Raw genomic sequence first — 24394 nt, 5'->3', positions numbered from 1 at the left:
TAGTTACTTTAAAATATGAAATATAAAATGAAGAATTAAGAAACAGTCCTAACCTTACATTTTCAGGTCTATGCAAGGTCTGTTTTACTAACTGTATCTATGTAGCATTTATTCTGGAACAATTGTTTCTGAAATTACTGAAATGGAATTTACTTCTGAAATTACTTTATAAATACACACTGAGCTAAGCGGAGGAGTGGCATTGACCACAACTCTGATCTGTGATATATAACAATAAATATCCTGCTTTTTGCTTATTTGTACTATTTTTTGATTATTCTAGCCATTTATAGCACTTTTTATTGTCCGTTGCATACTTTTTACTGTATTTTATTGGTGTAAACTAGTCTGCATGGTTGTACTGAAATTGTCTCTCTTACAGGGCCTGATAAATAAGGTTTTTACTTACTGTCACACTGTTTGGAAAGCTTTTTAGCTAGTTTCACTGTGTGAAAGGTATTAACTGGAAATTTTCACCATTTGTTAATCATATTGTTCTGATTTCCTGCCAAGGAGTGTATCATATCATATAACTGATTTGTTTGCAGCTAAAAGCATTCTCTAGAGTCTCCTTGCTCCTTTATCTGTTTAAAACTTTCATTTAGTGGCTCACTGCTCTTTTTCTGCTGTGATAAACATTTCTATAGTGTTTTCTGCCTAAAATAGTGTAGCTAGTAGCTGTAGTATTCCCTAGCCTCCCTCCCTGTTGGTGTCTTCTTATACTTGGTGGCTTTGCAGTTGCCCACCCCAACTGTAAATATGATCTGGGCCACTCCTTCCAGCCTAGTGTCATTAGCTCATTCTACCTAATACAGAGAGAACATTTGAGAAGGCCAACCCACTTATTTTATAAACCTTGAGTTATCTTCTGTTCCTCCATTCTCCCTTTCCACTTTATTAAAAAAAAAACACTTTGCTAGAATCTACCATTGCCAGAATCTCTTTGTGTTCTGAATGAGTGTGCTTTTCAAACAATCTGGAAATATAAAGCTGATAAGTATATTTTTTGGCACTTTTTAACTGTTCAGAGTTCTACACTGTCTAAAGATTTGCTTGACTGAATTATTTATATATTTGCTGGCATTGTTTTCTGATAATCTAAGTGCCTACGTTTTGATTTTTTTCTAATTTACTGCTTTCTGCACTTGTTTTTAGTCATTTTTTTAAATTTAATTGCATTTATTTAAACTGTATTTGCTTTAATATTGCTACACACTCAAGTGTGCTAACTTACACTGCATCTGAATTGTTTTTACTGCTGTTTTAGCTGCTTTTCTGTAAAAAAAAAGTTCTAAGCTTGTTTCCCACCATTCCTGTAACTAGTCTAGTCCAGATACAGATTTGCTGTATCAGGACTGTTTGTAAGCTTTTGAGCCCCCTCAAGCCTTTCTGTGTTGGAGGGAAGCCTTCTGGCATTTCAATGGGAGTAGTAAGCACTAGGTAGCCTATCTACCACAAGAGGAGCGGTTTCTGGTCCAGAAATTGTAGTTTATTGGCTGTTTGGGAAGTTTTTCCATCCCTTTCAACTTTCTGGTTTAAAATCCCACATTTGCGCTTGTTTCCTGCCTTTCCTGTAACTAGTCTAGTCCAGATACTGATTTGCTGCATCCAGGACTGTTTGTAAGCTTGTGAGACCCCCAAGCCTTTCTCTGTTGGAGGGAAGCCTTCTAGCTTATCAGTGGGAGTGGTAAGCACTAGGTAGCCAATCAAACATAAAAGGAATGGTTTCTGGCCCAGAAATTGTAGTTTATTGGCCGTTTGGGCAGTTTTTTCATTCTGTTCAACTTTCTGGTTTAAAAGCCAGTGTTTGCACTTGTTTCCCACCTTTCTTGTAACTAGTCTAGTCCACATACAGATTTGCTGTATCCAGGACTGTTTGTAAGCTTGTAAGCCTCGCAAACCTTTCTGTGTTAAAGGGAAGCTTTGTACCTTGTCATTGGGAGTGGTAAGCACTAGGTAGCCTATCAACCACAAGAGGAGTGGTTTCTGGCCCAGAAATTGTAGTTTATTGGCAGTTTGGCCAGTTTTTCCATCCCTTTCAATTTTCTGGTTTAAAAGCCTGCATTTGCGCTTGTTTTCTGCCTTTCCTGTAACTAGTCTAGACTAGATACAGATTTGCTGTATTCAGGGCTGTTTGTAAGCTTCTGAGCCCCCCCAGTAAGCTTTCTGTGTTGGAGGGAAGCCTTCTAGCTTATCAGTGGGAGTGGTGAGCACTAGGTAGCTCATCTACCACAAGAGGAGGGGTTTCTGGCCCAGAAATTGTAGTTTATTGGCTGTTTGGGCAGTTTTTCCATCCCTTTCAACTTTCTGGCTTAAAAGCCTGTGTTTGCATGGGTTTGCTCTTGTTTAAGCTCCGCTCTGTGGCGCCGGGCTGAGGTAAACTATTACTGGTGCCAGAAAGTCTGCTCTTCTGTTTTTCCCTTAGATCTTGCTAGTCCTTTCTGTCTTGCACTTCAAATAATCTAATTGCTTTGCACTTCAACAGGTCTTTGTAGCAATTATTATAGCACACCTTAGTGCCATCAGCACTAGTCATTCTTCACGGAAATAGCTCCAGTACTTAGTAGTTATGACCACCCCTCCTGAGATGATTAAAGGGCAGTTCCCTGTGCTTCCTCCTATTAATCTGGTGCATTTGGGCATTCTTAGGCAGTGAAGCAATTCCCTCATGTATACAGACAACCCTCTCCTCTTACCTCCCAACACTCAGACTTGTGAGAGATGCACTTATATCACCAAAATGGAAGCACTCTACAGACTAGGCGGTATAGAGGAGAAGGTCAACACCTGCACCACACCATGTGGAACACATAGCCCTACAAAACACCCACTATCACAGCTCTCACATAAAACGACAAATCACACACCCACCTTTGCAGAGGCTCTCAATAGAAATTTACCCAAACAGCAGAGACCTCTAAGACAGAAATGCACTCAACCACCACAACACAGCACAAACCACAGGACATGAATCCCACCCCACATTGTACCCCTCAACCTAAGCCCCCTATGGCTAAACACCTTGCCCAATACACTAATCATAGGTGACTCAATAGTGAGGCACACAGATGTCCCACTCACTAGGTTGAATAAGGAGAAGGTAACAGTCAGATGTCTAATAGGTGCCAGCATCTGACATACGCGCTCAGGTCACTCCATGATAAATATATGTATAACTCTGTCATTGTCCATGTGGGTGCGAATGACTTGAGATGCAACCCCCTGGACTACATGAAAAGAGACATGGTGGAGCTCTCAGATTATGTGGCCCAGGCAGGTATGACACTAGCCCTGAGCAGTATCCTACCGTCACCCAGAATGATACCGCAGTACAAACAAAAAATGATTGACTTCAACAGTTGGCTAGGTTTCTGGTGTCATTCTAATGGGATCCAGTATCTGTTTACTTGGGATGACATGACTGACAGACCTTGATGCTTTGCCAGAGATGGCCTGCATCTGTCACCACTGGGTTACTGGGTACTGGCTAAGTCTCTTGCCACCCCATAGTACCTTTTTTAGGCAGTGTTCCAAAGACCAAATTACCACCATAACAGCTATAAATAAATGCAAATCTGATGTACAATAATTATTATGTAATGTGCACTGTATTCTGTAAATTAATTAATAAATTAAGCCTGACATGTTATGTCTAGATTATATTAAATAACTATTACTACTTATTCTTTAGATAACTTATCTTAATAAGCCTGTTACAAATAATTGTGTAACTTTACCCTGAAAATAAATGACTGAATAATGTGAGGTGTGATATAATTGCATGTGGTAAACTGTGTAGTAATTCTGTTAGAAATATATAACAGAGTATAAATGTTATATTCTGAAATCTGACTGAGATGTACTATACTGAACACATAATTGAATATGAATGTCATAATCTGAAGCTTGACTGAAATTTACACTGAAGTGGTACATGTTTACTGAACATCTAAATAGCTGTGTATATAAATGTTATATTCTGGAAACTAACTAAACTAATACTAAAGGAATATGTTTTCTGCCAGTATTGTTTGATCACAAATAAATGCATAAACTAAAAACTAGTACTTTTATACAATTGTCTGAAAGCATAAAAACATTTGCATATTTCCTTTAACTCTAGTCTGCATGAATGTACATTTGTTGTATATACATTTTAACTCTAAAGAATACTTTTTTTAGATAATTGAAACACATTTACTGTATCTGTACAGAATTGAAGAAAAAACAACAATCTTCACATATAGCTTTGGAGGTCTTGCCTTTCTGTAGATACTTAACTTGTGCACCACAGCTCTTGTCAAGTCTAGGCCTTACTCTGCATTGTCCTAGTCACTGCTGAGCTATTGGAAGAGCCAGCTTCATGCCCAAGGTCCTTTGATATGTACAGTTAGGCTCTCCAATCCCCCTCCCCATCTTTGATGCAAGTCTGGGTGGCAGATACAATATTTTTTCTAGACTGTATTATAAACATGCATTATGGAAAACTAAAGTAGAAATTATTCAAATATCCAAAACTGACAGCATGTCTTTTTGTAGTAATATCTGCAAAGCACAAAAAAGCCCAATCAGCTCCTTAAAATAACATCTGCAGCTTTAACAATTATAAACCAATACCATTGTTTGTTGCTCTGACTTTATTTACTTTTTTCTACATTAAATAAATATATGCTACTAATAAACTCTTGTAAGCATGTCAGCAAATTGATAATGTATTAAAGGGAAATAGACCTATGTTACTAATAACTAAATTCTTGCCAGTCTGAAACTGAACTGATAATATACTACAGTGAAACGGAAAGGCCATAAATTCATTATTAATTCAAATGGAAACCTCATTGGCACTGTTTTTCTCATAGGTTAGTACTAAACAAACTGCCCTTGCAAGCCATTTTAAGCCTAGCCAATTATCCCTTGTCTCTGTCATAAACTCAAATGAAACTAAAGTAATAATCTGACACTGTATTAGTTTTTCGCCATTGTTTAGTATTTCTGCTGCTTTATAAAATTAATCTTAACTGTTGAATTTTCTATGTTTACTGTGTTACCCTCAGGTCATAATTTACAAAAGAATTTCTTCAGTATGCAGGTCTCTGCCCACTGCCTTGCATGCAGCTGTTCTTTTATCTGGCATCATTTAACTCTTTTAGTACTATTGAATGCTGCAAGGATTTATCATTACAGCCTACAATTTTCTTGGATAAATAGTAAGAATTGTTACTGCATAAAACTTCACTAATAATATTGAACTGATCTTTACCGTACTGTTTTATGGCATATAGCCCTGTCTTTACATATGATAACTCATTTACATAAGTCCGTGCCTCTGGTGTGCACTGGTAAACTGCAATTTCTGCATGAAATATATAAAATCTTGAACCATTTACATATACACATTTGTAACTAGAATTGAACTGATCTGATTCTGGGACTTTACTTTTCTGTCCTTTACAAGTATGTGAAATTTCCTCATATAGTAAAATTACAATGTATTATTTTTCTGACGTGAGATTTGAACCTGTGCTTTTAATGACATGTAATATTTATGCTGTACCCTTTTTTGCATGGGATCTGAACTTTTGGCTCTGTCACTTTTAAAACATAACGCTGACTTTAAATTCTGCATTCTGTAAAACTAGCAAAACATCATTTAATGACTGTAAATGCTTTTCTGCCTCTGTATGTATCAAGATATTATTTATGCATTGCAATGCTTCATTGCCATAATTCAAAGGTCTTAACAATATCTGCTGAAACAAACCAGTACACAAACAAGTAATTTGCCAAATCTGTAACTGTAAATGATTTTTTGGCAAATTAACTTGACTGCCATTTCTGGTATACCATACACAACATGTACTTCCAGAATGGTAAATAGGTATACCAATTTTAAATCTAGTACTAGCCTGAAACTGTTACCCTTTTCCTTACTGACCATACAAGCGAATTGAAATTTCCTTTACAGTCCATCTTTGCTTTTCTGAGAATAAGATACTGTTTCTGAAAATGTGGTAACCTGACTGCCTACGCTTCAGCTGTGGCAACTGAACTGGAATTTATTTTATCTTTAACCCATTAGTCTGCGTGTTCCTGTCATCACCAGTTTTTCAAATTCTGCACATCATTTGCACAATCAACTACACACAGATACTTACAAATGTCATCTGTGTGCACTGCTGTACATTCTGTAGCATTTTTATGTTTCCATAAAATCTTGTTATCAGAGTCTAAAACAGCATGTAACTCTGATTAAATGTCTATATCTAGTATGGTACTATTGCACTCAGGGATGCTCACTGCTGTAACCTTTGACCCTTCAAATCTTGACATAGCTACAATCAAGTCCTTGAGTAGAGGTCTGTTTGTAACTGAAACTGATGTCTGCATTAATTGGTACATAATTCCATTATTTGTTTTCTGCGAACATTGAAATATTGTCATTTATCTTAACCTTAAACAATGGCAGATAAATAATCTGGTTTGGCACTGGACCACCATACCTTTTATAGATCAGCTGAAAATCCTTTCTTACAGAGCTAGCAACAACAATAACGTGACCTGTGCTATGCATTTCTTCTTTATTTTGCCCTGAAACACTAGTAATAACTTTGACTTGAGCTATAGTATGCATTCCTTCTTTATTTTGCCCTGAAATCTGTGTATCATTTATACTACTGTTTAGTTTATCAAACTGATCAAAATCTGCACTCTGATCACTCTTATGCCCCTCAAGGCAATATTTACCCTGGCTTCTGAAAACAATAAACTAGAATTTATTGCATTCTGAACATCAGTATTTGAAATAACATAAACATGAGAACTGAAAATATTTGCTTTGTGACTCGTCTGGAAATTTGCATGTTATGTATACTGACTGCATTTATGTCTATGTTTGCAATACTATGACTTAAGTTTGTATTTTGAATTACATATTCTGCAGCATTTACACTGATTTCTAAAGACTGTAAACTAGAATTTGTGCTTAAGTCTGAAACCATACTAATATTTGAAACTAAATTGTACCACAAGTTATAAGATGTTGTAGTGTATTTCTGTGTTTTAACTCTTTTGTGTCTGGAAAAAGATTTATTACATTCCTGAAATGTAAATGAACATTTCTGGAACACAGTTTTTTAGACTGCTTTACCCAATTTTAAACTTTAAAACACACATTTACTGGTGCCTTTACTGTAGAAGTACTGTTTGACATATCTGTACAATTTACATCTACTGCTGTATTTAAACTTTTCTAAGATTTACTGTCTGATTTAGTTAGAAAATTCATTATAGCAAAAATGAATGTTCACATAAAGAAAATTGAAGTTGCTTTAAGAAGGTTGCCAGATGTCTCGCAGCTTTTTCAAACTCCCTCTTGTAAGGATTTTCTTGGCTCTGTGACATCACACTGGAAGTCTGTTGTCTGCTTGGGAGATGGTGAAGTTTTCTGATACGTAGCTGTTAACTGTATAATGTCTTTTACACTGGCATCTTGGAGAGTCTGAAGTTCTTTGAGACTTTACTGTAGATTTTCTGAAGTAGGAAAACTGCTGCTCTGTAAAATACACGTAATCTGACTGATGATAGATCTGCAATGTTGCTATGGGGTTTTGGGACTTACTGCAAATGTTGTCCCCCATAGATGATGGCTCAACATTGTAAGAATTGATACAACTGTGGGGAAGTTTCCTTTAACCCCAAAGGCTGAAGAGTGTTGATATTAGTATATTTAGAAAATCAGGTGTGTATGTGTGTCGGCGGGGCACAAGGAGCCTATTCACTGCAGAAATACTTTTTTAATGAAAGTAGATATTTTATATTATTGACTTTGTTGGTTATCTTTCATTTTGATACAGTGTAACCTTGTTTTGTAAGTTAATATGAATCCTATAAACATGTATGCCTTTAAATACAGATTCAGCATGAGAATACTACTACATTTTAGAAGTTCTACAAGTTATTGCATAATCTTCTGTTTACTGAATGCGAATGTTGTGCATGGGCAGAAAAATAATCTGGGTAGTAAACACATTCAAATATTGTGTAGATTAGAATGTTAAAGGACAGTAACATTGGCTTACTCATTTAACACCTGTATAAAATTAAAAAGAACTGTATTTGTAATTGTGTGTCACAAACAAACAATTTCCAAGAAATCTGCAACTGTACACTTCATCATACTACATTCAAAATGCTGAGACAGTTTTGCCTACAATTTAATCCATGTTATCTAATACCACAATGGAGACTAGTTTTCTGGTTGAAAATGTATTTATTTAACATACAATCTACTTGTTACTTGGTAAGTAAGTTAAATAAATAAAGCAGAAAAGTGAAATGGAAATGGAACTGAGACTCTGCCCACAGCGCCAGCCACGTAGTGCGAGTTCGCCTTATACAGAGGTAGTGCAACTTCCAACTCAAATTCCAGCAGCACACACACACACACACACACACACACACACACACATGCACTAAAACTTGCTGCACATCTATGTTTAAGTTCCTAGGGGGGGTTTTGTGCACAAATCATAGGTTCCCCCATGCTCCAGAAGTCCTTTTCCTTTACGATAATTTTCCCAGAAAGTGTTAGTTCACTTAGTGTGATTCGTTCATTCCTGTTTCTCCCCCAGTTATAATAAGTCAAAGCAGTAGGTCACTGGCTAGCAAAGGAATGGACACATTACACATTCCCTGAATCAATGACTTTTAAAAATGAATCCACAACCCCCTGAATGGCAGTATAATCTGGTGAATATACAGTTGGAGGAATGGAGGACTAAGTTCCCATTACATAAATACTGCTGGAAGAAGCACTTTTGAAAAAGCTGTAGTGGTAGCTGCTTCTCTTAGAGAATGAGCTCTCAGAGCTCATAAGTGGCTTCTTTGTTTCATCGTAAAAGACAACAGCAACACATGTCAGTCATTTGAAAACTGCTTCCACACTGAAGTATCTAATTTGCTCAAGGTAAAATGGACAACTGATCTTATTCTTTACTCCTGCTGATGCAGAATTCAAACTTTCTTCTCAGATTGTTACAATAATAGAACAGGCAGTTCCCAAAATTATGAGGCTGATCATAAATGGTAAGAAGCCAACTCTTCTATTTCAGGATTGTCTTTAACAATTTCATGAATGGAAAATGTCCACTGCTAGCCAAGCTATCTGCAATTTTGTAAATAATTCTATGTCATTTAAGAATATTGATATGATTTATAAGGAACTGTATGTTATGTATTGAGCTTCAAGAATGTAACCACAGTATACCCTGCTGAAACATATAAGATTAACCTGCAAAACTTAAGAATAGTTGAGGTTAAGTTACTTTATAGCTGGGCCATAAACAACAGATGTTATCTCTCAGTTTCAGTTCAGTAGCAGACACAATGTCTAGAGCTAGATGTTTTCGTATTGTCTTAAAAGAGAAACGATTACTAGGTTTCAAATGTAAGAACATTTTATTGTTTTATGACTTCCAAAAGCTGCAAAGAACTGAGAGATAAGTATTCCTCACACAAAGATGTTAAATTCTGTATCTGTTTAGCCTGGGAACTGAAGTCAAGTAACAGAGTGATGTCATCCAAGCTGGCCCAGCAGTAATGTTTGATATTAATTTATGAACTCTCTCTCAGAGAGAGACTGTGCATTTTTATATTTCGTCTTGGACATAGCAAGAACTTCCACTCATCATCACCATCTGCACTTGCCTTGCTCTGTAAGTAAGATTTTAAGGCATAGTATCTCTTTTAGATATAGGTAGGAAGATAGTAAAGATTAGTTTAGATGTTTTCTTTATTTATTTGATACTGTCCTGCAATATTGTTTTAAAATATTTCCTGTGATTTTTGAACTCTGAAGTTACTGTGTTAATTGACTGAGTATTGTCTTGTTCTTTTATTATTTATTATAAAATATATTTAAACCTATCCTTGTGGCTGATATTAGTGAAACATATTTAAGTAGTAGAAGCAACTACTCCTGTGAAGAACTGAGCATGGAGAAGATGGCATAAAAATCTTTAACTATAAACCTCTTCTGGCTGTAGTAAGAGTCACTAAAAAACATCATCCTTGTAAGATACTTGAGGATCGTTCAGTTATACTCTTTCAAAAGGGGTTTTGGTGATCTTTCTAGAATAAAGCCGACATCCCACTTCAGAACTCGAGATCTCCCAGGATGTTTAAAATATAAAAAAATGAAAAAAACAATGGTTAGACCACAGCTGAAGATAAAAATGGAATAATCCACGTCAGGAAATAAATCACTTGCAGCTTCACAGTAGTGCCCTTTTTAAAACCAAAAGTTGTAACTGAGATGTAGTAGTCAAGGTAGGAAATGGTTCACTTACAGTTTTACACCACTTTATTAAACAAGAGTAAGCGCTTTCACGATCTAAGTCAGCTGATCGCTTCTTCAGACTCATAAAAACAGTTAAAACATTGGTATTTAAAATGTGGTTCAACCAATGAAAACACATATAGAACTATGACATAGACTAATTAAAATTGCATACATCACTACATTCATTTGCCTTATAGGTTCATAGGTTGGTACTAGGCTATCAGCCCTAGGGCCTATACAAGCCTAGCCATAACAATTCCCTGGCTATTTCTTCCCACATTATTTACTTTCCTGGACCCCTGTCTAGCAGGGTGACTGACGTGATCCCTGGGGTGAATTTCCTTTCTCCCATCCAATCGTCAAGGTTCCTCTTGAAGAGGTCCAAAGAGGCACTCTGCTTGACATGTATGGGCAATCTATTCCAGAGTCTGGGGAGTCTCTGGGTCAGGAACCTATCCCTCCAGCATGTTTTGTTTATTGTGATGACAAGGTTTAGATCCCTGGAGCATGTAGCTCTGAGAGATTGGGATTTCTTTAAGTGTAGCATGTCCAACAGCTCTGGGTTTGACATGGCCTTGTATGTTAAGCAGAGATCGCCTCTGAGCAGACGATATGTGACAGAGTACAGCTGGAGTTTTTTAAGGCGGTCAGCGTAGGGCATCTGCTTTAGGCCTGTGATTCTTTTAGTGAGGTATTTCTGAGGCCTTTTCAGTTGTTGCAGATATCTTGAGAGGTACATACCAAATGGGGCGTTGTATTCTATAATGGGTCTAATGAGGGATGAGTACAGTGGGACAATGACCTCCTTTTTCTGGATGAAAAGCCCTTCGTGATGAGGTGTGCCACATAGAAGGATTTCCTGACTGTTGTGGCGATGTGGTTATCGAAGGTGAGACCACTGTCCACCTGTGTCCCTAAGTCTCTTATCACACTTTCTGTGTTTAGTGTACTGCCACCTATATGGTTTTTCATGGATACATGTTTTTTCCCAAAGGGGATAACAATACATTTCTTGGCATTGAGCTTGAGCCCATGGCTCTGGCACCAAGCATCTGTTTCTGTAAGGCCCTTTTGTAGAGTATCCACATCATTTGGGGATTCAATAATGGCTCCCAGTTTGCAGTCATCTGTAAACTTTGTTAGCCAGAGTCCCTTAGTGTTGACCTGTACTTCAGAGACGTAGATGCCAAACAAGAGCGGCCCCAGGACTGAACCCTGAGGTACTCCACTTGTCACTTGTCTGGAGCTGGATTTGGAGTCGGCTACTTTTACAGTGTGGGTTCTATCAGTAAGCCATTTAGCAACCCATTGGGTGACATAGGGATTAATGCCCAACTTAGTAAGTTTATCTATGATTCCAGAGTGGGGGATGGTGTCAAAGGCCTTGGCAAGGTCTAGATAGGCTGTGTGGACCACCTTATCCTTGTCCATGGCTCTGGAGACTGATTCAAAGAAGTCAATCAGGTTCAGGAGACAAGATTGGCCCTTCACAAACCCAAACTGGGTGGGGTCCAGTGTTTGAAGGTTGCCAATGTCTTTGTTTATAAGTTCCATGATAATACGCTCCATGGCCTTGCAGATAAGGCTTGTCAGACTGATGGGACGGTAGTTTCCGGGATCCAAGGTGTAGCTCTACGCCACTGAGTGGGCATGAAACCTGAGGTGAGGCTATGATTAAACATGACACTTAGGTGAGGTGCCAGTTCATATTGTAGTTCATGTAGTACACAGCCCGGGATGTCATCTGGTCCCATGGATGCTGTATTCTTGGCTTTAGAGAGTGCGTTTTGTACCTGTGTGGCCGTTATTACTGGAATTTGGCAATCTTCCGGTATTGAGATGGGCCATTTAGGGGGTGAGAGGGGGGTGAAGTTGGCACTGAATCGATCTGCCAGGATATTGGCAATATCCTTCGGATCAGTATATTTAATGCCATTCTGTTTTAGCTCAGAGCAGATCTGAGCATTGCCATTTAGATTCTTGACATAGTTATAGAATGCTTTGTGGTTGTCTTTGGAATCTTTGGCAATTTTATTTCGTAACTAGCTTTGGAGGATTTTATGAGGCATCTCAGTTTCTTACTGAGGCTAGTAAGAGAGTTTTTAGCATCCTGGGATTTTCCTCTTTTCTGCAAAAGTTTCTTCCTTTTGTTGTAAAGTTTGTTTATGGCAGGGGACCACCAGATTGGCTTCCTTTTTTTGGATGAGAGCATTTTGGTTCTATTTGGGATGGCACGATTCATGCATGAGTGGATGTGCTTGTACAGTGCCTTAGTGTAGGATTCAGCAGTTGAACTTTCAGTTCCCGTCTGCATGGGTGTCATGAAGTTTGTCAGTTCTGACTTGAGTAGCATGAAGTTGGCTTTGGAGAAGTTTTTTATGGTGGTTTCTTTACTGGTGCTGGGGGTGGGATGTGGATGTTAAGGGTGATTATCTTATGGTCAGACCTGACTAACGAGGGGTGACCATAGGTATGGAGCATTGATTTCCCATGTTGGTAATGACCAGGTCTAGGATATTGCAGCCCCTGGTGGGACTATGGATTAGTTGATCCAGGGCGTTGGAATTTATGAATTCCAAGAACCATTGCGCAAAGGTGTTGGGACATGAGTAGTTTTCCCAGTAAATGGCAGGGTAGTTAAAATCACCCAGTATTAGGGTGTTTGGTTCTATCTTAATATTTTGCAGTATGTTTAGAAAGGTGTAGTGAGAATCTTGGGGTATGGTGGGGAATCTGTAGCAAGCTACAATTTGGATTGCAGTCTTACCTAGTGTTAGTTGCACTTGGAGAATTTCAGACACATTGTGTTGGCCAACTAGCCTGGTGGTGTAAATATCCTTGGTGAATATTGACACTCCTCCACCTTTAGTGTTTCGGTCCTGGTTTGGTGGCCGAAAAGTGTGGTAAGAGTTGTAGCCTGGTATTGCAGGGGTGCTCTCTGGAGCCTTGAACCAGGTCTCAGTTACTGCACAGATATCGATGTTCTCCATTTTTAGGAGTGCCTCAAGAGAGTGCATTTTGAGGTTTGGACTTCTAGCATTGAGTAGCATTACCTTCAGATTTTGCATGCTTATACCTGTTACAGCGGTGGTTTTGTCCTTTAAGCCTTGCCTAAAAAAGGCACTATAGGGGTGGCAAGAGCCTTAGCCAGTAACCTGAATCCCAGGGGTGACATGTGTAGACCATCTCTGGCAAAGCATCGTGGTCTGTCAATCATGACATCCCAGGCAGACAGATACTGGATCCTCTTTGAATGACACCATAAGCTTAGCCAATTGTTGAAGTCAATCATTTTATCCTTATATTGTGGTATCATTCTGGGCGAAGGCAGGATGCTACTCAGGGCTAGGGTCATACCTGCCTGGGCCACATGATCCGAGAGCTCCTCCATGTTTCTTTTCATGTAGTCCAGGGAGGTACGTCTCAAGTCATTCACTCCAACATGGACAATGACAGAGTCATATTTGTACTTGTTGTGGAGTGACTTGAGTGCATGCGTTATGTGGCGGATCCTGGCACCCGACAGGCAGCTGACTGTAATTTTCTCCTTATTCAACCTGGTGAGAGGGACATCAGTGTGCTGGACTATAGAGTCACCTATGACTAAAGTGTTAGGTACATTGTCTTGCCTTAGGGGCTGTTGCTGGGTGGCACACTGGTGTTGTGAACTATGTGACACATTGGTTGTGATTGGTGTTTATTTGCGTTTCAGCTTCAGAGGTCTTTGTTGCTTGGGAAGGTTACAGTTAAGGGCCTCTGCATATGTGGATTTAGTGTTGCTATATGTGGGTGTTGGTGGTGTAGGTTTAGAAGGGCTATGTGTTGCTTGAGGTGTAGTGTGGGTGTTAACCTTCTCCTCTTGACTGTTTAGCACAATCTTGGGTGGAGAGAGCTTTGCTTCAATTTTGGCTATGTAAGTGCATCTCTCACAGGTTGTAGTGTTGGGTGGTAGGAGGAGAGGGTTGTCTGTGTACATGAGGCAATTGCTGCATTGCCCCAGTATGCCCAGATTCACCAGGTGGACAGGAGAAATCACCGGAAGCTGACCCTTAGACATGCCTGGTTTGGGGCTTTTTTTTTCTTTGTAAAGTATAGGAGCTGTTCCCTTAGCAAGGTACTTTGCAATTATAGGCTGTTTAGTGCCTACTGTTAATTTCTCCTTGTTAACAAGGAGAGTTCAGTGTTTGTATGAGTTTAAGGCTTCCTAGTGCTTTCCAGCAGGTATTAGAGAAAGTGCTAGTCACGGGGATGCTTAAAGGTAAGATTGAAAAGAATGCACTCTGCAGTGTGCACTAGAGAAGTTAGATGTGAAAGTAGGTAACTTGAGTTTTACATGTTTAAAAAGTTAAGGTTTAGTGGAGACTTACTATTTTTAAAACAGCAAGATGGATTGAAAGGGGTGTGGTCACTTTTGTATTTTGGTACTCTGAAATACTGTAGGATGGCCAATAAATTTAAATAATTGAAGGGGTGGGATTTCAAAATGATGATTTTGTGATTACTCACATAAGCCAGTGAAAGTAGAGAGAAATGAGATATATGGTCAGATTAACATAAGAGGCGGGCAACTAGAAAGACAGTGGTATTTAACAAGACAACTTAAATGGGTGGGAAAAATTCTGCCTGACTCAGAACAGAGAGAGCTGTGGTCTCTTTTGAAGTTTTAATATGCTGTTAAAACAGAATGCAAGCAAAACACAAGGTAAAGAAAACAAACTACAGTATTCAAAATATAGAACGGCAATACAGTAATACAAAAAATAACAGCAAACTAACCTTTCCTTCACAGCAAAGTGTAGCAGAGTCTGGATGAGCTTTTCTGGTAAAGCTCTGAAATGTTTTAGTTTACTCTTTAAATAGAAATTTTAGTTCCTAGCTCCTCCCCCTCTGTTAACAAGTGATTAATCACTTGTTATATTCTGCATATGATGAAATAAAATATACATATAACAGACACATTTTATGTAATAATCCATATTACTTAATGTTTTTGTGGTCTGGATTTTAAAAAAGGTTTCAAGGAAACAGCATTGTTCAATCCAGGAGACCTATCTGCCTGAAGTAATAAAATCCATCTTTGTTCTGCTTCCTGTACCTTATTCCTTATATCATCTCCCCTCTTACTTTTATTTATTATTATGAAATTAAAAATATGTTTCCTATCTTCTTTTTCCACATGTTTTGCTAAAGCACTTGTGTCTTTTTTATTTCTTATATCTCTAAGGTGTTCAAGGATACGTTCCTTTAGACACCTATTGATTTTGCCTATATAAAAGGCATGACAGACAGTGCAGAAGCTGAAATAAACCAAATTTTGTGTTCTGCAGTCAGCATAAAAATCTATATTAATTATAAATCCTAGTGTAGGATGTTTATGTGTAGATTTATTATATAAATAGTCACATGCTGTACATTTTCTGCAAGGAAAAGTCCCCTGCCTATCAGATAGGATCATTCTTTCATTGTTTCTGGATTTATAACAGAGTTGCCTTTATAGAGTTGACTCTATTGAGTTCCTAGATGTTTTGGTTAAGAAGACAGCATTAGATGAACTTACAACAGGGATGTATAGAAAATCTACATGGAGAAATAGTATCTTACATAAGACTAGTATGCATCCAACATTTGTACATAAAAATGTAGTGAAAGGACAATATATGAGAATAAGCAGCTTACATAATACAGATGAAGGCTTTGTGAAGACAATGACTATATTAGAGAAAGACTTCTTAAACAGAGGTTATAGTAAGAAAGACATAAATGAAAGCTCTAAATATACCATTGAAAATAGGGATGGGAGATGTAAACCACTCTTCTCAAATACTATAGAAGATGTTAAAAGCAAGCAAGGTCATTATTTTAAAGTTAGATTTCCTATAACTTATTCCAGTGACATCAGAAGGTTCTGTAATATTTTTGAGAAGAATTGGAATGTTTTATTGTCGGATCCTGACTTGAGAGAATTGTTAGAAGATAGACCCAGCTTTTCTTTTAGAAATAAGAGGTCCTTAAAAAGGCAACTCTGTTACAAATTCAGAAACAATGAAAGAATGATTCTATCTGATAGGCAGGGGACTTTTCCTTGCAGAAATTGTACAGCATGTGACTATTTATATAATAAATCTACATATAAACATCCTACACTAGGATTTATAATTGATATAGATTTTTATGCTGACTGCAGAACACAAAATTTGGTTTATTTCAGCTTCTGCACTCTCTGTCATGCCTTTTATATAGGCAAAACCAATAGGTGTCTAAAGGAACGTATCCTTGAACACCTTAGAGTTATAAGAAATAAAAAAGACACAAGTGCTTTAGCAAAACATGTGGAAGAAGAAGATAGGAAACATATTTTTAATTTCATGGTTTTAGAAATAATAAATAAAAGTAAGAGGGGAGGTGATATAAGGAATAAGGTAGAGGAAGCAGAACAAAGACGGATTTTATTACTTCAGGCAGATAGGTCTCCTGGATTGAACAATGCTGTTTCCTTGAAACCTTTTTTTAAAATCCAGACCACTAAAACATTAAGTAATATGGATTATTACATAAAATGTGTCTGTTATGTGTATATTTTATTTCATCTTATGCAGAATATAAGGCAAATTAATGTACTGATGTATGCAATTTTAATTAGTCTATGTCATAGTTCTATATGTGTTTTCATTGGTTGAACCATATTTTAAATACCAATGTTTTTATGAGTCTGAAGAAGCGATCAGCTGACTTAGATCGCGAAAGCGCTTACTCTTGTTTAATAAAGTGGTGTGAAACAGCAAGTGAACCGTTTCCTACCTTGACTACTACATCTCAGTTACAACTTTTGGTTTTAAAAAAGGCACTACTGTGAAGCTGCGAGTGACTTATTTCCTGACGTGGATTATTCCATTTTTATCTTCAGCTGTGGTCTAACCATTGGTCTTTTCATTTTTTTCGCTTGAGGTGTATACCAGGCGTTTATCCAGCTTTTGTTTTCTTTCACGTGTTTAAAATATAAGATTCCTTTAATAAGTTGCAATGTAGGAAAAGATGATTAAAAAGCTAGCTCACAATGCAGACATGCTGTCAAGGCTGAAAGATGTACCTTAACATAAAAATGTGACAAGATTCTGATCGAGAAATTGTGCTGAATACCTCACTGCCGCAAATCAACCTGATCTACATTCAAACATTTTTGTTGGTATGAGTGAATGAACCTTTCCCATTCAGACAAAGAGTATTAGGTTTATTAGTTTACTTCACTTTCTTCTTTAAGAAGCTTTACCACTTCCTCTTAGAAAGACCCTTAGGCAAGACTAAATCATCTGTAATGGCATTTTCAAATGCAGACCAAGATACACAGGGTACTGATCTGTACCTCCCCAATAAAGTCTCCATCTCACACACATGAGCAACACCTGTAAGAAATGAGCTAAGAACAACCAAGGTGGCTTTTGTTTACCTTAGAGCTATGAGATTCAAGTGAGCTTTTTCATCTCATCTTCTGCACCATCCTCATATGTGTTTAGTCTTTAGAATGGGTAATTCTGGTACTGTTTGTTTTGTGGATAAGCAGGAGGTCCATCAGAGTGGGATCTGACAATGCCCTATATACCAGGCATAGATCTCCCCTCAAAAGCCTGTAGGAGACAGAATACAGGGATAGGGCCTTGAAGCAGTCTGCATAGGACATATTACTTATGCCCTGTATTCTTTTAGTGAGGAACCTCTGTGGACGTTCCAGTTGTTGGATATGCCTGGTTAGGTACATACCAAAGGGGGCATTGTACTCAGTGATAGGTCTGCTGAATGCCAAATACAGTGAAACAATGACTTCCTTGGACTTATATGTCGGGGGTGGTGAAAGCCACATAACTATGGGCTAGGCTTATAAATGCCCTTGGGCAGATAGCCTAGTATGAACCTATGAACCTATGAACCTATGAACCTTTGTTTATAAGTTGTGCAACATAGAATGATTTACTCACCACTGTGGACATATGATGATCAAAGGCTAGATTACTATTAGAATAAGAAGAAAAGGAAGAAAGATATACAGAAGGTGTTCTGAACATAAGTACGTGTTTATTTATTAGTTGTTTTTCTGTTTATGTATGTATTCATTCATTTAACTGGGAACAGTGTGTCTGGGCAAAGCCCCCTTTCAACAGAAGCCCGAGGAGAAAAGCTCCAACAGCACATATTAGTAGTATACTTGAGACAATGTAAAACTAGGATACCAGAAAGTACAAGAATATGCAAAAAAAAAAAAAAAAAAGAATGTGCATGGTTGCCACGTGCAGTAGAAGTGAAACTTCTGTGAGGAAGTGCAAAGGAGCTCATACTGTACTGTACCATTTGCTTTCCTTCTCACTTCCTTACAGAAGTTTCACTTCTACCATGAGTGGCAACCACACACATTCTTTGTGTGTGTGTGTGTGTGTGTGTGTGTGTGTGTGTGTGTGTGTGTGTGTGTGTGTGTGTGTGTGTGTGTGTATGTGTGTTTGTGATTTTCTTTTCTGGACAGTTTAGCTTAATGCTATAGTATTTAAAATTGCTTGATAAAATTTATAATTTATTAAGAAATTTACATTTATGGTATTGTTCTACTTTTTTCCTATAGTGGATTGTTGGGATGGTCCTGAAGGAAAACCTATTATCTATCATGGATGGACTCGCACTACAAAAATAAAGTTTGATGATGTAATACAAGCAATCAAGGAGCATGCATTTGCAACCTCAGAGTAAGTTATTTATGGAGCTTTGTGTGTTAAGTTTTAGTTAACGTTATGGGTATCTGAATTTGGTACATCTGTAGTTGAAAGTGAATGAAGGAGTCACATGTGTCTTAGTTATTTACATAGTTCCTATGATAAACATTCAAAAGTGAAACTTGTTGACTTGCTTATTTTGTGCCTGTATCTGCATGATATACCATCTTCTTGCGATGGCAGAACAGGTTTAACTCTCAGCAGTAGAATCACTGTGGCTGTTTGGTATCCATAACTGGGTTAGCAATGAGATACAGTTGTCTATTTCCTTTTGAAATATATTACCTTGCATAATTATTTATTCTTTCTTTGATTATTCACTCTATCTAAGGGTTATAGAGGAGCCTAAGCCTGTTTTGACAGTCAGTGAGAGTAAGGTAGTTGGTATAAAAGGAATATATCAAATGTACTTGAAAATATCAAATGTACTTGAAAAGGTCATACTGTACAATGGCATAAATACTACCAAGTGCTTAGTTGTGTAATGGGTGGAAAAAAACAAAAAGCTATAACAGAAAAGATGGAAAAACATGCTTAAAAAGTTAAAAAATAAAAGTCACATGCAAGGTGTGGCTCCTTATCAGAAGTGCAAGACCCATTTTTATAACTATCAACACTTTGAAAATTAAACTGTCAAAGAAAAAAAAACAGTGAATTCCAAAAGTCACTTTTAAAATGTGCCCCAACACCACTCACACCCTAATACTTGAGGGAGGATATTCTGAAGTGTTACAACCTCAGAGTCATCAGTTCACATTCACACTTGCAGTTCTATTATTCTGATGTTCAGAATTTCAGACCTCAGAAAAGATCACATGGGATCCCTGAGAAGTATTTAAAGGGAAGAGGATAATGCATACAAGTTTTAATTTAGTAGCACATCTGCATGTCAATACATCTTAGAAGTGCTTTTTGTTCACCAAGTTTAGTTTCACCAAAAGTAAGATGCTCGGATGAAAAATGGCAGAGTGGGAGAAGACATGTGGCAATGCTAAGCTTAAGGACATACCCAGAAAACATAAAGCCACAGCATACTCGAGAACCAGACAAAGACAGTGCATAGTGTAGAGAGACAGGAGAGTCCAGGAAGCCCATTGCATGTGGGGAAGCTCAGAAGCATGGCCTTATCACAATATGCCTATAATATGCAAAGACAAATACAACCAGGTTATCCAGCCATAGGCAGAATGCACTAAGCACCCAGAAAGATGCAGCCAACAGACACAAAGGTAGTGAAAGGCAGGTAGCAGCAGGCCATTCCACCAAAACAGTTAAAACAACACATAAAATAGGAATAGTTGCACATCCCACATCTATTATAGATTCAGACAGTAAGGCAGTGGCCCAGGAAATGTAGAAAATAGGCGGAGGACTGTATCATCAGTGAGGGAAGGCTTCAGATGGACATAAGTGGTTTTATCAATTATAAAAAGAATCTCAGCACTACATTGTTGTACTAAGAAGGTGACTTCCAGATGTAAGGTAATTGAGGTGTAGGAGCTGGAGCTTCCCCACATAGTGGGGATTGGGATTTTATCCTACTCAGAGCACATAGATCTTATTTTATAATGAATATACTTTTTTGTCTAAGAACAGTATGTATGGTATGTTTGGATCAGGATGCATGCTTTCATCTTTTTGTCATTCTAAAAGCCATCATAGATCTGAGATTTAGTAACTTGACCTTACTGGGTAGGACAGTTAACAAAAGGGTCCAACAAGGCCTAACTGTTATATGCCAGTACTGCAAAACCTCAGAGATTAATTATATTAGCCCATATCCACCTCCAAGGTCATTATTGTTGTGTAAGGAATGCCAGAAGTTCATATTTTGTGAACTGACTATCATATCTCAGTAGATCGATTCAGTGTGCAGTTTTAACACAGACTGTGTGTGTGTGTGTGTGTGTGTGTTTGTGTGTGTGTGTGCGCGCGCGTGCGCGTGCATGTGTGTGTGCGTATGTGTGTGTACATGCGTGTGTGTGTGTGTGTGTGTGTGTGTATATATGTGTATGTGTGTGTCTATGTGCACAAATAGATGTGCAGGCTAACAAAGATATGGTTATATTTGTTTGACTCATATGGAAGAAGACTAGCATTTTAGTTCAGACAGTATTACTTCATTATGTAAAACAACGTCACTCTGAAAGTGCAGCATTAGTACAGAACATTTAACATTCACTGGGTGAAATCAGAAGAGCAGGAAGATGGAACCTTCAATTTGTACTTTTGTTGTAAGGCAATAATTATGGCATTAAACTGCCAGTATGCACCACATGCAGAACTGTTGCAGTTTGCTGTAACACAAAGAAGGCAGTTCAACTGTGTCTTCTTTTATAAGCCTGGGTATTTTTATCATTCAGAAGAGATATTACAAAGAGGTGTACATAAGGGCAATTGTTTATCTTCTAAAGTTATGATCACATGGGCATGCATTAAATACTGAATTCAGTTCCCGTTTTCGTAAACAAATAATAGAATCTAAGAGGAATGAGTACTTAAAAAGCAGGGTATGCATAATTTTACTACAATGGGTAAGTGACACAATGTTTGAGTAATGAGACAGAGCATGAGATTATGTTCCTATCTAGCTTGTGCACATCAGACCATATACATTCACTGTATTTTCTGTTCAAGATATCCAGTAATCTTATCGATTGAGCAGCATTGTAGTGTGGAACAGCAGCGCTACATGGCTATAAGATTTACAGAAGTGTTTGGAAACCTTTTGCTGAGCAAGCCCATTGAAGCTAATGCTGACCAGCTACCATCACCAACGCAACTTAAGAACAAAATCATTCTGAAGGTTAGACTTCTGCTTTTTTTTAATGTAGTCACAGATGCACGTGTTATGTCACTTGTCTTCAATGATGACTCATAAAGCTCTTGTTTTGAAATACTGTTTTTTTAGTATTACTTCTTACCAGCTTCAGCAGCTGAAGTATTCGGTTAGGTTTACTCTTAGAACCATTTGATGCTGCGTATTGTCATTCAGTAACTTTAAAAGTATCAAATTCTTTTATGACTTAAAGAAGGCTATTACAAATATACATCTCCACATTTCTTCTCTTCTAATAACAATGTACTCCAGCAGCCTCCTTCTCCTCCTTTCTTAAACTAAATGTGTGATAATTTTTCTTTCATAGAGAAGTCAACACTTTCACTTACATGGGTGGACTATTTCTGATGTACTTTCTCTGCAAAAACTTCAGCTCTTTATAACTTCTACCTTAGTTTTACTTTGTATTTGGAAAACCACTGTATTACACTTAGCATGTGAAAAACATAGACCCAAGTAAATAAAGTTATAACACTTCTTTAGTGTTATTCATTTCAGCATACTGTTTATTTTTATAATTAGTCAAATTCCACTGGAATGCCATTGGTTGAAAACTATAACTTTAATAGTTCAGAAATACTTTGATTTAAAGACCATTTTCCAAATGTAAGAAACACCAGGAAGGACCTTAGTTCTTAAAGTGTATGATGTTGTGTTTAGTTTTTATAAAGCCAGCAGAATAGAATACCTTGACCTGATTTCACATTTAAACTCGGATGTTCTTCACCATTTTATATCTTCTTTAACTTACATAACAGAGTGGTCAGAAAGGAATTATACACACTGTTGTAACATATTCAGTTCAGTTGTGCTTCCTAAACATAACTTGACACAGACTGCACTTGATTTGTTATTATATTAACTGGAACATAACCATGAGCATTTCAGTGTTACAGCTGGTGATATATTAAATCATTAAATAATAAATGCATGCCTGCTTATAATGAGATGTTGCTTTTCTCCTTCTTGTATTACTTGTTTAATGTGTTTATTTTGCTGGTTGGTTTCTAGCACAAAAAGCTGGACTCAAAGAGTGATGGAGACAGCACTACAGAGAAGAAGAGTGACAGTCTGCAGCAGGGGGAACTTTTTATGTGGGATCCAATCGATAAGGTAACGTGTTTTGCAGTCTGTAATGTGAATTTATGTAGATCTTCTCTGGAGAACATCAGAATAACAGTAAATCGTAAAATATGAGTCCATGCACCTTCCATTCCATTCCCTTGTTCTTCCAGCCAGATTTTCCATCAGCCATGCTATTTTCACTAAAACAGCAAATGTTAATCTCACATCTGCCTTTAAAGGTACTTATATAAATGTATTTAAGTGTGCAAGATACTCATACATATCAGTATGTTGTCACATTATTTCTTCTCACTGTCACAGTAATGTAGTTCATGTAGTCATGTTAGAGTAATGTTATCTGACTAATGTTAGTTTAAAACTGGTTGCCCCCACCCACATTGTTTGAAGAAATCAAAATAAAGTATTGCATATGCATTTGTGATATGCATTATACCTTTATTTTCTGCAATTATTAGATAGAAAAGAATGGCATAGATGGGAAAAAAACATTTTTAAAAACCTATAAAGGAAATCTTCAAAAGAGGCAGTCAAACCGTTAACACCATTTCAGTGAAGAATCCAAGACAAGGATTTCAGAACATTCTCCGAAGTATCAAAATTCTCCTCCCTGACCTTGGTGCTACATACTGAAAACAGCAAATTAACACTTTTTTGATAAATATGTGTACGAGGGTAGTGTGACAGTGGTGAGGTCTGCGGTGGGAGTGACGGATGCATTTAAGGTGGAGGTGGGATTACATCAAGGATCATCTCTGAGCCCTTTCTTATTTGTAATGGTGATGGACAGGTTGACAGACAAGATCAAACAGGAGTCCCCGTGGACTATGATGTTTGCAGATGACATTGTGATCTGTAGTGAGAGTAGGGAACAGGTGGAGGAGACCCTGGAGAGGTGCAGATATGCTATAGAGAGAAGAGAAATGAAGGTCAGCAGGACTAAGACAGAATATATGTGTGTGAATGAGAGGGAGGATAGAGGAGTGGTGAGGATGCTGGGAGTAGAGGTGGCGAAGGTGGATGAGTTTAAATACTTGGGATTAACAGTTCAGAGTAATGATGAGTGTGGAAGAGAGGTGAAGAAGAGAGTACAGGCAGGATGGAGTGGGTGGAGAAGAGTGTCAGGAGTGATTTGTGACAGACGAGTACCAGTAAGAGTGAAAGGGAAGGTCTACAAGAGGGTAGTGAGACCAGCTATGTTACATGAGTTGGAGATAGTGGCATTGACAAAAAGGCAGGAGTCGGAGCTTGACATGGCAGAGCTGAAGATGTTAAGATTTGCACTGGGTGTGACGAGGATGGACAGGATTAAGAATAAGTATATTAGAGGGTCAGCCCATGTTGGAAGGTTTGGAGACAAAGCCAGAGAGGCAAGATTAC

At 37.7% G+C, this 24394-nt stretch overlaps 1 protein-coding gene across 2 annotated transcripts in view; it reads left to right on the top strand.

The window, feature by feature from the left end:
• Positions 1 to 24394, top strand: part of PLCG2 (phospholipase C gamma 2) — a 1878649-nt gene that overhangs the window by 1313113 nt on the left and 541142 nt on the right. For both annotated transcript variants that reach the window (XM_044081788.1, XM_044081789.1), the window contains exons 14-16: positions 18945 to 19065; positions 21730 to 21898; positions 22943 to 23044. In XM_044081788.1, coding sequence (XP_043937723.1) covers positions 18945 to 19065; positions 21730 to 21898; positions 22943 to 23044 — 392 coding nt within the window. The remainder of the gene's footprint in view (positions 1 to 18944; positions 19066 to 21729; positions 21899 to 22942; positions 23045 to 24394) is intronic.

This window comes from Protopterus annectens, chromosome 8.part1 (assembly GCF_019279795.1).
Source record: "Protopterus annectens isolate FY-2018-M chromosome 8.part1, PAN1.0, whole genome shotgun sequence".
NCBI classification, from domain to species: Eukaryota; Metazoa; Chordata; order Ceratodontiformes; family Protopteridae; genus Protopterus; species Protopterus annectens.
The sequence above is the reverse complement of the archived record's forward strand: the minus strand, read 5'-3'. Positions and strand labels throughout refer to the sequence as shown.